This window comes from Nyctibius grandis, chromosome 10, assembly GCF_013368605.1.
Source record: "Nyctibius grandis isolate bNycGra1 chromosome 10, bNycGra1.pri, whole genome shotgun sequence".
Taxonomy (NCBI): Eukaryota; Metazoa; Chordata; class Aves; order Nyctibiiformes; family Nyctibiidae; genus Nyctibius; species Nyctibius grandis.
In genome coordinates, this window is record NC_090667.1 from 4,819,816 (window position 1) to 4,833,413 (window position 13,598).

Below are 13,598 nucleotides of genomic sequence, written 5' to 3' on the forward strand. Positions count from 1 at the left end.
AGAATCTCAAAGGTTTCTTCTAAAGCCTTGGATTCCATAAACCTGACCTTACAACCCTGTGTTAATATCATTATCTGATGTTTATTATCTTTATAGTGCTTGAAAAACTATTTCTGATAACTAAAGGGCTGGTCAAAAGCATCTCCCCCAACTTCTGTAAGCTGGGGATGTGGTTTTAAGAAAAGAAACAACAGTAAAACTATAATTACAATGTAATGAACCGTTACAGTTCTGAATACTTCTCTGGGCATAGCTTTGCTGCTGTATCTTATCTGTTAAGCGGTTTAACAAGCCTTAGTTGTCTCACTTATTTTTAGCTGGCATGGAATATAACAACACTGAAAGATTGTGGCTGCAGGTGCATTTGCATTCTAGTAACAACTGATAAATAAGTTTTTAAGGAAAAATATTATTTCAGAGCTTTGTACTCCAATACTGCAAGAAGGTGGAGAAACTAAAGTCTTGTAGATTGTTAAAAAACAGAAGGAAAGAAAAACAGAATGATGAACATAACAGAGTGAAGAAAAGCTAAAGAAATAATACCAACTAGTTGCATGGATTAAAAACGCTTGCGTGTCTTTTAGCTTTATTTGCATTTTGATGTTAAGCACAGAAAAATATATTTGCTTTAGTAGTAATTTACTAGCTATACATTTACCACACACACAACTTTCATCCACCACTGACTTTTTTTTTTTGGTTCTGTCTCTCATGATGAACTCTCATACCTACCCACAGTACCGCCTTACCTTCAGCACTTGCTTCATCCATGCTTGCTTTTGCAGTGTCTCTGACGGAAATCCTGTGATCAAGCGAACTTCCTCTCCTGCCAGCCTGCTCTCTCCTCCATTTCTGCTGCCTTACAGCTAAACAATTCTACTTCTGCAGCTTATCTGCACGCCTGTAATCCTAGCTTGCTTTTCATTGCTGCTGACTAACCCTTGTCAAGCCTTCCTTTCTGCTTTCCTCTATTTGCTATATCTCACCATTTTCTTTAAAGATAAAATTAACAAAATATTGTCTTGATGCTTCCCTTTTTTACAAGCGGCAACAACAAAACTCATATCTACACCTCTTCTGTAACTCCACCACTTGCCCTATTAACCTCACCCTATTTCATTTCCTGATCTTCCTCACACCCACTCTTTCACTTGTTCACAGCTTTAGTCATTCAGTCTGCTCTGACCCCCCCAGCACCCACACAGATATGCTTGTCTCTTTTACATTAAAAAAAAACAAAAAGCCTTTGCTAGAAGCGCCTCTTGTCATCTCACTTTTCCAACTCTTCCAATCGCACCTCTTGTCTGGTTCTACTCTAATACCTTTTCAGACTTGGTTTTGCTTCCTCTTGTCATCTGAAAGCTTCTCAACCTATCTTAAACCAATCTCTTCTTTGGCCTTCAGTTACATTTAGCACAGCTAGTGTCCTACCTCAGCTTTTGCAATTATTCTCACCTATTTCTTCTTCTCCAGTCACTGTTTCAGTTTGGCTTGTCAGTACCATACCAGGTGTTTCTTTCCCTTTTCTGCAAGAGCAGTGGTGAGCACTGTTCTTGACTCGCCTCCCTTCCCTTCCAGCTCATAGCTAAACACCCTAATGGGCAAATATAGATGTGATTGCCTCTCATTACTGTCTCCTTTCAAATTTCAGGTGTCTCCATTGCAATTTAAAGTGTTGGTAACGAGCGTGTGTTAGACAAACCATCTGCCTAATAACCAACCACTTCTCTACTGAGTTATTTTACAGCCAACTGTGCATAGGAGTGGGTGGAACCTCACAGCCAGGAACGTGGGGTTTGGGCTCAGATTGGTCTAAACTGCTGTGGAGATGTCAGCCAAGACATGATCTTTGTTATTTATTGACAAGGCTGGGAATCTTGCTCGAGCTCTCCTTATCTTGGTTATTGTTGACATCCTTTTCTCTGGCCTCAGCAAATAAAGTATTCGCTTCCATGCAGAAAGCTCTGCAATGCCATTTTTCTTAGTTCTTCACTTTAACTATGTTAGTTCTCCACATCTTTCCAATGAGTCTTCTCTATCACACGCAGAACTGTTACTCTTCAATTGCAAGCCCATTCACACACTGATCTGGTCCCACGTACCTGGATATTTCCTATTTCCTGCCAGCCGGTACAACCGAATTCCACTACTGCGCTTTCAAATAAAGAACTTCCTGCTCTATCCCGCGTTGTAGCTCAGGATGAGCTCCTGTTGAACACCTGTAGAAGCTGACATTGACAACTTATTGTCTATAAAGCTCCTCCTCATCTCTATGTAGACACTGTGTATAGATACTGCAGATAGATATTAGGCTTTTACCTAACCTTTTGGAGCAGAAACACTTGCGTGTGTTCACTCCTTCATTGTTCTCCATAATGTTTAACATAAATACTGGCTTGGATTATCCCTGAGGCCACTAAGCTCAGAGATAAGTAGTCAGTGTGATGCTCTCCACAATGAATAAATGAATGTATAAATAAACCAATAAAAATCTTTTATTTGGCAAATTACAAGAGGCAATCAGTTAAATAAGGCTTTTTTTTGAAGTTATATTGTCAGTGCTTCCTTAAATGCATCTTCTTTTCATTTTAATTCCATGTAGCATAAGGCATCATTTTTGCTCTTCTTATTCTGAGTGCTTACTTTCAGCCGTACCATTAAAATCAATGGGATTACTTCCATAGTTATTATTATTAATAAAATTTATGCATTTATACTGTGCATAAAGACTAACTCAGACAGAAGCTTCCAATAGCACGGTATTTTGTATATCGCAGGCAGTCTGTGACCTGAGATGCTTACAATCAATTTAGACAAGATAGACATAAGGTGTGGGAAAGAGATAAATTATATCAACAAGTCGCAATGAAACGACAATCATTCAAGTCCTTAGCAAGGCTGGATGAAATATAAAGGAGCTGTTTGGGGCAGTGAAGCTTGCAAAGAAATTAAGTAATAAATATATAATCAAAAGCACTCAGGTTACGTCCATCAGCTGAGCCCAAACTTACAAGACAGACTCATATAAACTGCTGCCAATTTCAGTTTACTCTCAGGTGCTGGTCTATAAACTTGTAACTTCAGCACACATGTATTTCTGCAGCCAGCTGCCTCAGCTGCATATATAAAAGTCTGCAAAAAAAAAAAAAGGTGGATGGGGCACAAGGGTGGTAGCATTTACTACTTCAGCCATCCCAGTTAGATCAACCTGGAAATACCAGTTTGGCTTTAGACCCCTGTAGTGACTTCAGCAAATGCATGATCTTTTCCAACTGAAGCAGGCTAACAGCACTGTATAAATGAATGCAGTCAGCTGATGGACAGTGGTTTAGTTGCTTTTAATCACAAATCATACCTTTTCGGTACAGACCTGATGGTTTTACCATCTAAGCCAAAGCTGCCTGAAGAAAGAAAAAAAAAAAACAAAGTAAGTTCGCTTGCTGGATGTGGGGTAAGTTCCTCTGAGGTGGTGTAAATTAGGATAAAGAATATCTCCTGAAAAATTTCTTTCCTTCTAGCATTTTATTTGATGAAGTTCAATACAAGAAAAACAATTTAAAATATATTATTATAAAGATGAGTATCTTTATCAGATAACATATACAACCTGTCCTGCGGCCATTCCAATTTTCAAGTGTACTGGTTAGGTACTCTTCGTACTGTCTTTACTAGACCTGACCTCATATAACATTGTTTCACAAACTTTAGCCTAATGAGCTGGTTGTAGAGCTTGTCCATAGTGTACCCTACCCTGTCAGCAGACCAGGCTGAGATAAACATCTCTGAAGATAAAGTTCTGAGCTATTGTAGCCTGGGCTAAAAGTGTGGCAGAATACCTACACATTAATATCCTCCATGGATAGAGCACCTGGCTGGCACATCACACACGTTACACTACGCTTGTGTATGCTTGAAATTACTCATGTTGGGCACTTATTTTTAGAGTGCTTTAATACTTTTCCATTTGTGAGCAGTAAAAATGTGGGGGCGGGGGGGGATTTACAAAAGCAAATAGCCACTACGGCTGAGGATTTAAAATCCAGAAATTATGAGGAAAAACAGTTGCAATTCCAGTAACAAATATCAGGCAGCCTTGCTGCATGTGCGCATGGGTATCAAAGCAGAAAGCTCAGCTTGGACCAGTTAAAGTGATGCTCATGGCAAGTACCACAAGCACCAAAGCAAGAGAGTGGCTTGAAATTCTTGGCTGTAGTAAGAGGCTATTTTTCATACAATCTCCCAATACTAAGCGTAATTTCCTTTTTTTTTCATCTTGCCCTTAAGAGGTTTGGCTTATAGCCTGAAGCAATGGAATGTTTTTATGGGGGGTGGGGAACAATGCAGATCAGGCCCTTACTCTGACATACCATGTTGATTTTATTTCGTGCTCATCTTTAATGCTTTGCTTGTTGTACCACTACAAAGCTTACAAATCCAAACCTAATGTCCCCTGTTTTACCAAGTTCCTACTTCAGAAAATGAATCTGTAGAGGACAAAAACTGCTCTAAAAGCAATTCACTGAAGGACAGTCTGGATCCTAGACCAGATGATTACTTAACAACAAAATGTGTCACCACTATTGATTTTTATTCACAAGCAGCTATGTGCACTCTTTCGGAATTGTAATAGCAGATGAAAACATGAAAATTGAGCCAGAGGAGATATTTGACAGAGGGTGGAGCAAGCAAGTAATAACGTATGCATTCATTACTACAGGAAGTTAGGTAATAATTTTTACTTTTTGCCCACAAGCAAAGTGCTTAACTTTTTTTTTTTTTAAGATGTGGCAGTAAGCTTTGGCTATCTATCCAAAAGCCAAACTCTGTCCCTTTGACATAGACAAATGGGATATTAGGAGTGGTATACTGTACAAGAATTTGAAGTATGATTACAAGGAGCAGTTGTCTCTGCACATTTCACACACAACTTTGTCAACAAGGTTGATATATCCTTGGGCAAAAGGAATTAAGGCCTAGGCCCATGCTCAGGGCTCCAGCTCCCACAGTTATGTAATATCCAAATCTAAGTTTCCATTAAAAACAACAAATTCTGGCCCTCTCGGTTGCAAAACCAGCAGAGCTGGAAACATTAAGTAAACCTCTCGTACTGGAGTGACTGACTCAGTGCACATACCACGCCTTAAGTTAAACCAGTGCAACGCTCTAAGTAAATACTGCGCTCAAGTCACAGGCGTGTTTCCACAACTTTACCGTGTGGGACCCGAGGGCCTGGGCTACCACAGCCGGGCTCTGGCGGGGCCGGCTGCCCGGTGCGGCGGGAGGGGTCTGGGCGGCGCCGCGGCTCGGGTCCCGCCGTGACTGAACGAGGGAAGCGCGCTAGGAGAGCGCTGACTGCGACTATCGCGCCCGGCAGCCTCAGGGGCTGGGTTTCCTCCCTGTCACGCTTGTCATTTTCGGGAAGCGCCTCGCGAGGACGGTCAACGCTCGCCGGGGCGATGCGGCCGCCGGAGCGGGCCCTTCCCTGCCCGCCACACGGGGACAACGCACCGAACCCGCGGGCCCCGAGGGTGGGCGGTGCTTTCCTGGGCTGCCCTGGCGATAACGGCACAACGGCCGCCCTCCGCCCCCTCACAGGCGGGCCAGGATCCCCCGGCAACGGGGCGAGCCGCCCTCAGCGCTGAGGCGAGAGGCCCGCGCGCGCCTTCCCTTCCCTCCCAGCCCAGGCCCGCGGGCCACCATTCGCCTCACTCCGCCCGTCCGCCCTCCGCGGCAGAGCCAACAGGAACCGCCGAACAGCGTGAATGACAGGCAACGGCAGCCAACGAGGAAGCTCCTTATTGCTGTGTGGCTGAGGCTCCGTCGGTATAAAGGCGGCCACGCGTTAAGGCTCCGGGCCGGAGAGTACGTGTCTGAGGGGGAGGAGAAGGTGGCGGCGGGGCCGGTGCGGAGCAGCCGAGCGCCGCGGGGAGGGGTGTCAGCTCCAGCGCGTGGGGGATTTTAATCCGATTCCGGCCGGCCCGGATTTTATTGGGAGCGGGTTTTAAAGTGAGTATGAGCGGGATGGCGACGGCGGAAAAGGGGGGAGGGGCGGGACCGGACCGGATTAGACCGGCGCGGTGGGGGGAGCCGCCTCTCTGACCCGAGGGCCGCCCTTCTCTCTTGCAGGCGCCTGTCGTCCCTCTCGCCTCTGCGGACGGGGCAGCATGTCCGAAGCGGAGCAGCAGTTGGTGGCCGCCGCCGGCGCCACCCAGAACGGGCACGAAGCGGCCGAGAACGCCGGGGAGCAGCAGGCCGAAACTGGCGGGGCTCCGGCGGCGGCGGGCGCAGCGGCGGCGACGGCGGGAACGGCGGCGGCGGCGGGAGCCGGACCGGCCGCGGGAACAGCGGGGGCGGCCGCCAGCCAGAACGGAGCCGAAGGCGACCAGATCAACGCCAGCAAGAACGAGGAGGACGCGGGGTAAGCGCCGCGCTTCCTTGGGCGGGCTGAGGCGGGAGCAGGCCGCGGCGCACCCCCCCCCGCTCCGGGCGCCATGTGCGGCGGCGGAGCGCGGCCGCTAGGCCCCGGCGCGGCCCTTCGGCGGGAGCGGAAGCGAGGCGGGCGCGTTCCGCCGCCCGGGGCTGCGCTCCGCCCGGCGGGGGAGGGCGGCGGGCGGCCCCGCTGCGGAGGGATCGGGCGGGCGGTGAGCTGGCGGCCCTGCAGCACCAGCGCTTCCTTTGTTCTGGAGCTGCCTTTTGTTGGCGCCATGTGGTGGCTGGGGGAGGGGCGGGGAGCGGGTTTGTTGCCGTCTCACGCTGTAAAATGGAAGGGTTTTACCTCGGCTCGCTTCGCATCCCGCGTTTTCCTTCTCCGTTCGCTTTTTAACGAAAGGAGCGGATGGAAGGAGTTGCTTTCTGTCGGGGGGATGGGCTGGTTCGAACTTTGTTGGGATTGCATGACCGATCGCACCGGCGTCGGTGTAAATGCGAACATGTTTTGTGTAACGCATATTAAAAAAAACCCTAGCTCTAGAAGCTAGTCGGGGTTAGATAATATTTTTGGAGGGAGTAAAGGAAAACCGGCATGATTGAGACGACGTGCGGTGTGTTTAAACCAGTAAGAGCGATTTCGGTGTGCTACTTCGCAGCATTGTCAGAAAACAGTTAACCTTTTGCGAGTGATTTCTGGAGGAGTCAGTGTAGTTTCACTGTGTTTTGGTAGTGGTATCCTTGTGTATAACAGTCGTGGTTGGTCTGTTTATGAATATACGTGCTTGACTTGAAAATTACCTGCCTGTTTCTCAAGCGGGTCTTTGTTATTCAGGCTACTCCCTGTATTTATTTGGAACTGCCTTTGTTATATCTGGGCCCTTAATCGGAGGGTCGGTTCCGTCAGATTGAACAGAGAGCTGAAGCCACAGTAGCGTAATAGATTTTGGCTGTAAGGGAAGCAGTAAAACTTGCAGAAGTTTCCTATTAGCCAGGGCTGGACACTAGGAAGGATTGAGAACCAGGCCTTTTAGTATTCTGCCCTGAAAAGTGAGTGATACTCTTTCCCTTTCTTGCACAGGAGGTGACAAGTTTCAACCCCAAATCATAGAATCATTTAGGTTGGAAAAGACCCTTAAGATCATCAAGTCCAGCCGTTACCCTAACACTGCCCAGCCCACCACTAAACCATGTCCCTAAGCACCACGTCTAATTGTCTTTCAAATCCGTATGAAATGAAACTTTTAAGAAAAGCAGTTATTTAGAGGGATTGACCTATGTGGAAAACTTAGGACTGTACTAAAACAAGAGCTGTCCAAGGCAGAGTTCCGGATGTTGACATTAGAGTATTTTGTTAAGAGCTGAAACATGCTTTGATTTAGCTGCACTATTACACTCAGGAGGAGGAAAAGAGACTACACGTTAAGAGCACAATTGTCGAGTTTGTGTGGCCTCTGAAGGCAAAGCCAAATACTAGGAATTTGGCCTTAATTTTGAAGGCTCTATATTGTGTTTTTGAAATATATGTAGGTATCAGTCATTCCAATTACAAAACAGGTCTTTTACATTTCTTTAACTGTAAATTACAAAGTGTAATATCTACTGCTGTGGTAAGAGGTGAATTTAGCATGTGCAATACCTGTGTGGGTACCACAACCCCAACCTGATGGCATCAAGCAGCTAAAGCTGCCTCCAGACAGACAAATCCCTGTCATCCCCCAACCGCTGAATTTCTCTTGATTGTTCTGTAAGTAGTCAATGATGACAGGGAAACCACTGTCAGTCTGTACAGATTATAGCAGTCATGCTTGGTCAGGAAGCTGTTGTGATGAGAAGGAATCCATCAAGTTATCTTTCTTTTACCTGTTATTGAAAGGCTTAGTAAACTTTGAAAGGCCTTTTCTGTAAGGCTGTCTTGTAATGGCTGCAAGAAGCAGACAGACTTTACTTGGACCCTGTGTATCACACTGCACTTGTCAGTTAAGAGTGCACAGCTTGATCTTCTGAAAAAATAGGGATTTAGCCTACAAAGGATATGGTTTCATCCAGTTTAAGGAAAAAAACATAGCACCTGCAGTTTCTCTTTCCTCGTGTTGCCTTTTGAACATAAATGGGTGTTAGTTTTAGCAAATCAAAGTTACACATAAGCACCAAAAGCCAATTTTATTTACACGTGGTCTAGTTTCTAAAGTGCTGCTAGCTTCTAGTGCCAAATCTAGGTTGCCTCTAAACAGAGTAATGACAACTTAAACTGTTTTAGTCTATAGTTAGATGAAAAGGCTTGAATGCCTTTAAAAGCTTAGGTTGTTACCTTGGAAACTCTGAAAATAGAAAATACAGCCATGTTATTAATGTTTTCATTTGAAGTGAGGCATTTGAAAAGTGCCTTACTGACTGACCTAAGTTTTATTAGCTTCACTTCTGTATTGTGCTTCACTACTATTTAGTTCAAGATGCTTCAGAGGATATTTAGTGTGGGAAGGTGGGCAGGGAAGTACTGTACTGGCCTTTCATGAAAGTAAAGACTAATAGTTGAGATACTCCTGTAGTACTGATGAAGATAGAACTAGGTTCAGTAACTAGGCAGGAGTAAGTGCACAACATAGTAGTTAAGGCAGGTCCAAAGTCCCATCTGTTGTATCTATGACCTCCCAAGAACAGTCACATACCTGGTTTAAATTCTGCAGATCGTTTTAGGACTCAAATTTTACAGCTGTTTGTCCAAATCTTAAAAGAGCTCAAGTATTTTGCTTTTGATGCCTTATTCTATCCTGAATGCTTTCAAAGCAGTAGCAGTGATCCTAGTTTTTTTCCAAAAACTGAGTTGGCAGTACTTGATAATCAGTACTGCTTTGTTGCAAGTAGCAGTTTACTGTTGAAAGAACATAAGTTACTGGCAAGGAATATTTTAGGCAATTTGAACTGTTTCTTATAGCCTGTAATAAGCTTTGGGGTGCATTGTGGTGTTCCCTCAAAAAGAGAGGGGGGAGCCCACCCGTGTGCGCTCCTATAGTATCACTAGCTTTTGATAAGATGCAAAAGTGTTTAACTTTAAACAGTTGGTCCTGTTTCTGACAATGCTGCTGAGCTGTGTACCGCTGTGAGCGTCTTGCTGCATGTGCTTTTTTACAGGAGTTCCTGAATCTAAATAGCTCTTATCTCTTTGAAATTTCAGGAAGATGTTTGTTGGCGGCCTCAGTTGGGATACAAGCAAAAAAGACTTGAAAGACTACTTCACCAAATTTGGTGAGGTAACCGACTGTACGATAAAGATGGACCCTAACACAGGAAGATCCAGAGGCTTTGGATTTATTCTCTTCAAAGAACCTGGGAGTGTTGAAAAGGTGAATTTAAGCTTCATATTTCAGATTCTTAACTTCTAGGGGAAACTTTTGAGCTTGAGTTAATCCCTTCAAACTATTTTTCAGGTTCTGGAACAGAAAGAACACAGGCTAGATGGACGACTAATTGACCCCAAGAAGGCCATGGCAATGAAAAAGGATCCAGTGAAGAAAATATTTGTTGGCGGACTTAACCCAGAAGCCACAGAAGAGAAAATCAGGGAATACTTCGGAGAGTTTGGAGAGGTATGTAATGTTATGTTGGTAAACACTGAAACATATAGTCTCCAGTTGCTGTTTAGTTTACTAATAATTTGCAAGTTGCAAATTAAATTAACTTCAGATGTATCAAGCTTTCTGTGACTGATCCAGAGGTTGCCCACCTTGACAGCAAGGAAGGCACATACTGCACTCAGTGCTTCCATTGCTAGTTAGATACTGTTGTCTTTAACTCAAACCATTTAATCTTATGTTAAAACTCTTAAAAAGGAGTTGTAAAATTGAAGCCTCTGGTCTGAAAGCCAGTGTTAGTGTAGGAAGAATATTGCAACTTTGGTGTTGCATAATATGCATAGATAGGAAACTGACTTTCCGTTTTACTGTCCCAAATGCCATGCACTCAACTGTTCTGCTAAAATACAAATCTGAAAATAGTATTTCATGTCTTCAGATTGAAGCAATTGAACTTCCAATGGATCCAAAGACCAACAAAAGGAGGGGGTTTGTGTTCATCACTTTCAAGGAAGAGGATCCGGTGAAGAAGGTTTTGGAGAAGAAATTCCATAACGTCAGTGGAAGCAAGGTAAAACTTTGACTTGTAAATTTTTGCCCAAGTTTTTAAGCATAACGCTGCTACATCTATAATCTGAAAGACATTTTGTAGACCTCTGAATTCAAGTTACCAAAGTTACAATAGGGACAGCTTGCAGTTTACCACAAGGGTGTTTTGCCATAAATTCAGTCACGGAGGCTACCAAGGTTCTTTGCCAATACTTGTGGCTTTAATACTTGCCATGTTCTAGGGGCTTTTGTATGTAAAATATCTAATTGCATTCATTAAATATATGTGGAAAAACTGGCTTATTCATGTATCAGTCTAGCAATATAAGCCATTTCAACAGATACATATCTGTTTTCAGCATAGAGCACTTGCATAAATTCAAGGCTTACAGATACTAACTTTGTCAGCAGCTGGCTGAAACTGGCTGTCTGACATGGAGGCAGCTTCTGGTGTCTTCTCGGAAGCCCTCCCTGCTACTAAAACCTTGTCACGTAAACCCAGTACAAGGATCCAGAGGGTAAATGAATGCTTATGGCCACTTATACCTGGTCAGCTGGTTATGTGAACTACTGTAAAAGTAGTATGAGATGCTCTGAAGAGCTGACTGCTCATCTGTGGGAATAGCTAAGAGATGCTCATGTGTCAAGCTAACGAGAAGAGGACTGGAGGCAAATGATGTGTGCTGACTGGGGGTGTCCCTCTTCCCTTGCTCCATGGCCAGTGCTGACCATGTGCTAACTTCAGAGCTCTATTAAATCTGATCATACTGCCTGACACAGTGACTTAGATTGCACTTAGTTTAAGACTGGTCTTGACAGCACAGAATAAACTGGCAAACCTAATGCACTCGTAGTTGTCAAGACACTGTAGTTAGCGATAAAGTTTGTTTTGAGGAGAGTTGAATGCTTATGTGCAAAGGGAGCTGAGGAATCATACCTGTGTATCTTGTAACTATGGCTTTTGTGCTGTAGTGATAATAAAAAGAGCAGGTTACCTTAAAGCTCCTGTGTGAAGAATTCCAAGCCAGGCTTGCTCAGGTGCTGCTGTCACAGGGAGTCGTTCCTTTCACAGCAGCAGTAGCTTTCATCTCAGCGTGTGCACAGATTCAGGAACTAGAAGGCTGGCTGACAGCTTGATCTGCAGCTTGGGAACCTGTCTTGGAAATGTCAATTCTGGTTGTTTTTAGCTGTTCTTAGTATTTTATAAGTGATGATTTCAAGTGTTGGTAAGTGTACTTTACAGTCCAACACAGATGCTCAGTGTATAGAAGGCTGCCAGGAAAACTCGTTCTGGTGCATTTCTCAGAGCCTTGTTCATTCAGTGCAGCTCAGGTGAAGTGGTCCAATAGCAAAAGCCTCAACTTGGAGATTGTGCCAGGATAGAGGGCAGCCTCATGGCTCCTACAGGAGTGGTGGCTATGCTGAGGTGGCATATCAGCTCCCATGGGGGAGTTGATAGTAGAGAACAGGCAGTATAAAATACTCTTGAGAGCAGTGGCCTGCTTTGTATGGCCAATAATGACTTACCTTTCTCTTCCATGGGGAAGCTGGTGGTAGAGAATAGGCAGTATAAAATAGTCTGAAAGCAGTGGCCTGCTTTGAATGGCCAACAGTGACTTACCTTTGAGGTGGCACAATAATCAGATGCTTCTGGATATGCATTAGTCCTGGTCACCCCACGGAGCACAGCATGTATACCTCCTTTGCCTCTAGAGTAACCTCTGGCTTTCCTAGGTGGTTAGGTTGGGTGCTGCTGCTGTAAGACAGTATACACACTTCCTTGTTTTTTATTTTCAGTGCGAGATCAAGGTAGCACAGCCAAAAGAAGTATACCAGCAGCAACAGTTCAGTAGTGGTGGAGGAAGAGGTAGCTATGGAGGAAGAGGCAGAGGTGGAAGAGGCGGCGGTAAGTACTGCACACACTACTTTAGTATGGACACATTCTAAATAAGTTGTGTGTACTAAAATGGGATTTTGTGGATGGTTTTCCCTTCTATAGCTCAAAGTCAAAATTGGAATCAAGGTTATGGCAATTACTGGAACCAGGGTTATGGGAATCAAGGATACGGCTATCAGCAAGGTTATGGTGGCTATGGAGGCTATGATTATTCAGGATATGGGTATTATGGATATGGACCAGGCTATGATTACAGTAAGTAAAGAGAACTGTATTGGGTATAAGCAAACGTAACTAATTAGCAGTTTAATGCATTTGTTCTCTTGTTCATAGGTCAAGGCAGTGCAAACTATGGGAAATCACCAAGACGTGGTGGTCATCAGAATAACTACAAGCCATATTGATCAAACTTATTCAGGTATGCAGTGGCATGGTCTCTTTTGGAAAATGGCTGCATAGGTTTTGTATACAATGCTGTAGATGGATATTTCAGTTCTGTACCAAATTTAACTTTACAATAAATTTCTATGGCCTGTTAAATGTGCATCTTACTTGGAAGAGCTCCCTGGAAATGTTTTACTTGTTGAATACTTACAGATAACTAGTTGTCTAGACAGTGTGGTGTGTAAATTTCAGCCTTGCTGAAGATATTAATTAATGATTTTATTAATAGGTTAAACTGAAACTGATTTTGAGGGTCTGCTTAAAGCTGCAGCTCTGCATCTAGGGACTGCCTCTTGGAGTTAACTATGGACTCTGCATTACTCCAGTTGTACAGAATGAGATGCATCTTAGGGAACCAGTGTCACTTTCCACCTTTTTATTTTGTATTGTTTTTGTGTCATACATTTCCTGTAATGGAAGTGTTAATTTTACTGTACTTTTTGGTACCTTTTTGGAATCTAATGTATTGTAAGGTATTTTACATGTGTTCTGATTCACCATGACATGGATATTGAAGCTATCCTAGCTTTTGAAATAAAAAAGGCGTAATCTAGTGTCTTGTGCCATTCTTCAGCTTACGTATTAGTAAAATGCCAGTATACTGTTCCCAGACCTTAGTTCATGGCAGTACCTTCATAGATGAAGAGTTGTGCTTAAACGTTTTTATTCTTGAATCTAGAAGGCTGTATGGGTAGTTGTGTTCACTTGCA

At 44.0% G+C, this 13,598-nt stretch overlaps 1 protein-coding gene across 4 annotated transcripts in view; it reads left to right on the top strand.

The window, feature by feature from the left end:
* The first annotated feature begins 5,834 nt into the window (after positions 1–5,834).
* Positions 5,835–13,598, top strand: part of HNRNPAB (heterogeneous nuclear ribonucleoprotein A/B) — a 31,545-nt gene continuing 23,781 nt past the window's right edge. For 2 of the 4 annotated variants that reach the window (XM_068408755.1, XM_068408753.1), the window contains exons 1-8: positions 5,835–6,006; positions 6,127–6,418; positions 9,602–9,770; positions 9,855–10,013; positions 10,438–10,569; positions 12,345–12,453; positions 12,547–12,699; positions 12,778–12,862. In XM_068408755.1, the coding sequence (XP_068264856.1) occupies positions 6,165–6,418; positions 9,602–9,770; positions 9,855–10,013; positions 10,438–10,569; positions 12,345–12,453; positions 12,547–12,699; positions 12,778–12,848 (1,047 nt within the window). In that variant the 5' untranslated portion in view covers positions 5,835–6,006; positions 6,127–6,164 and the 3' untranslated portion in view covers positions 12,849–12,862. Of the gene's footprint in view, positions 6,007–6,126; positions 6,419–9,601; positions 9,771–9,854; positions 10,014–10,437; positions 10,570–12,344; positions 12,454–12,546; positions 12,700–12,777; positions 12,863–13,117; positions 13,442–13,598 lie in introns of those variants that run through there. The other 2 variants (XM_068408754.1, XM_068408756.1) reach the window with 2 other exon arrangements.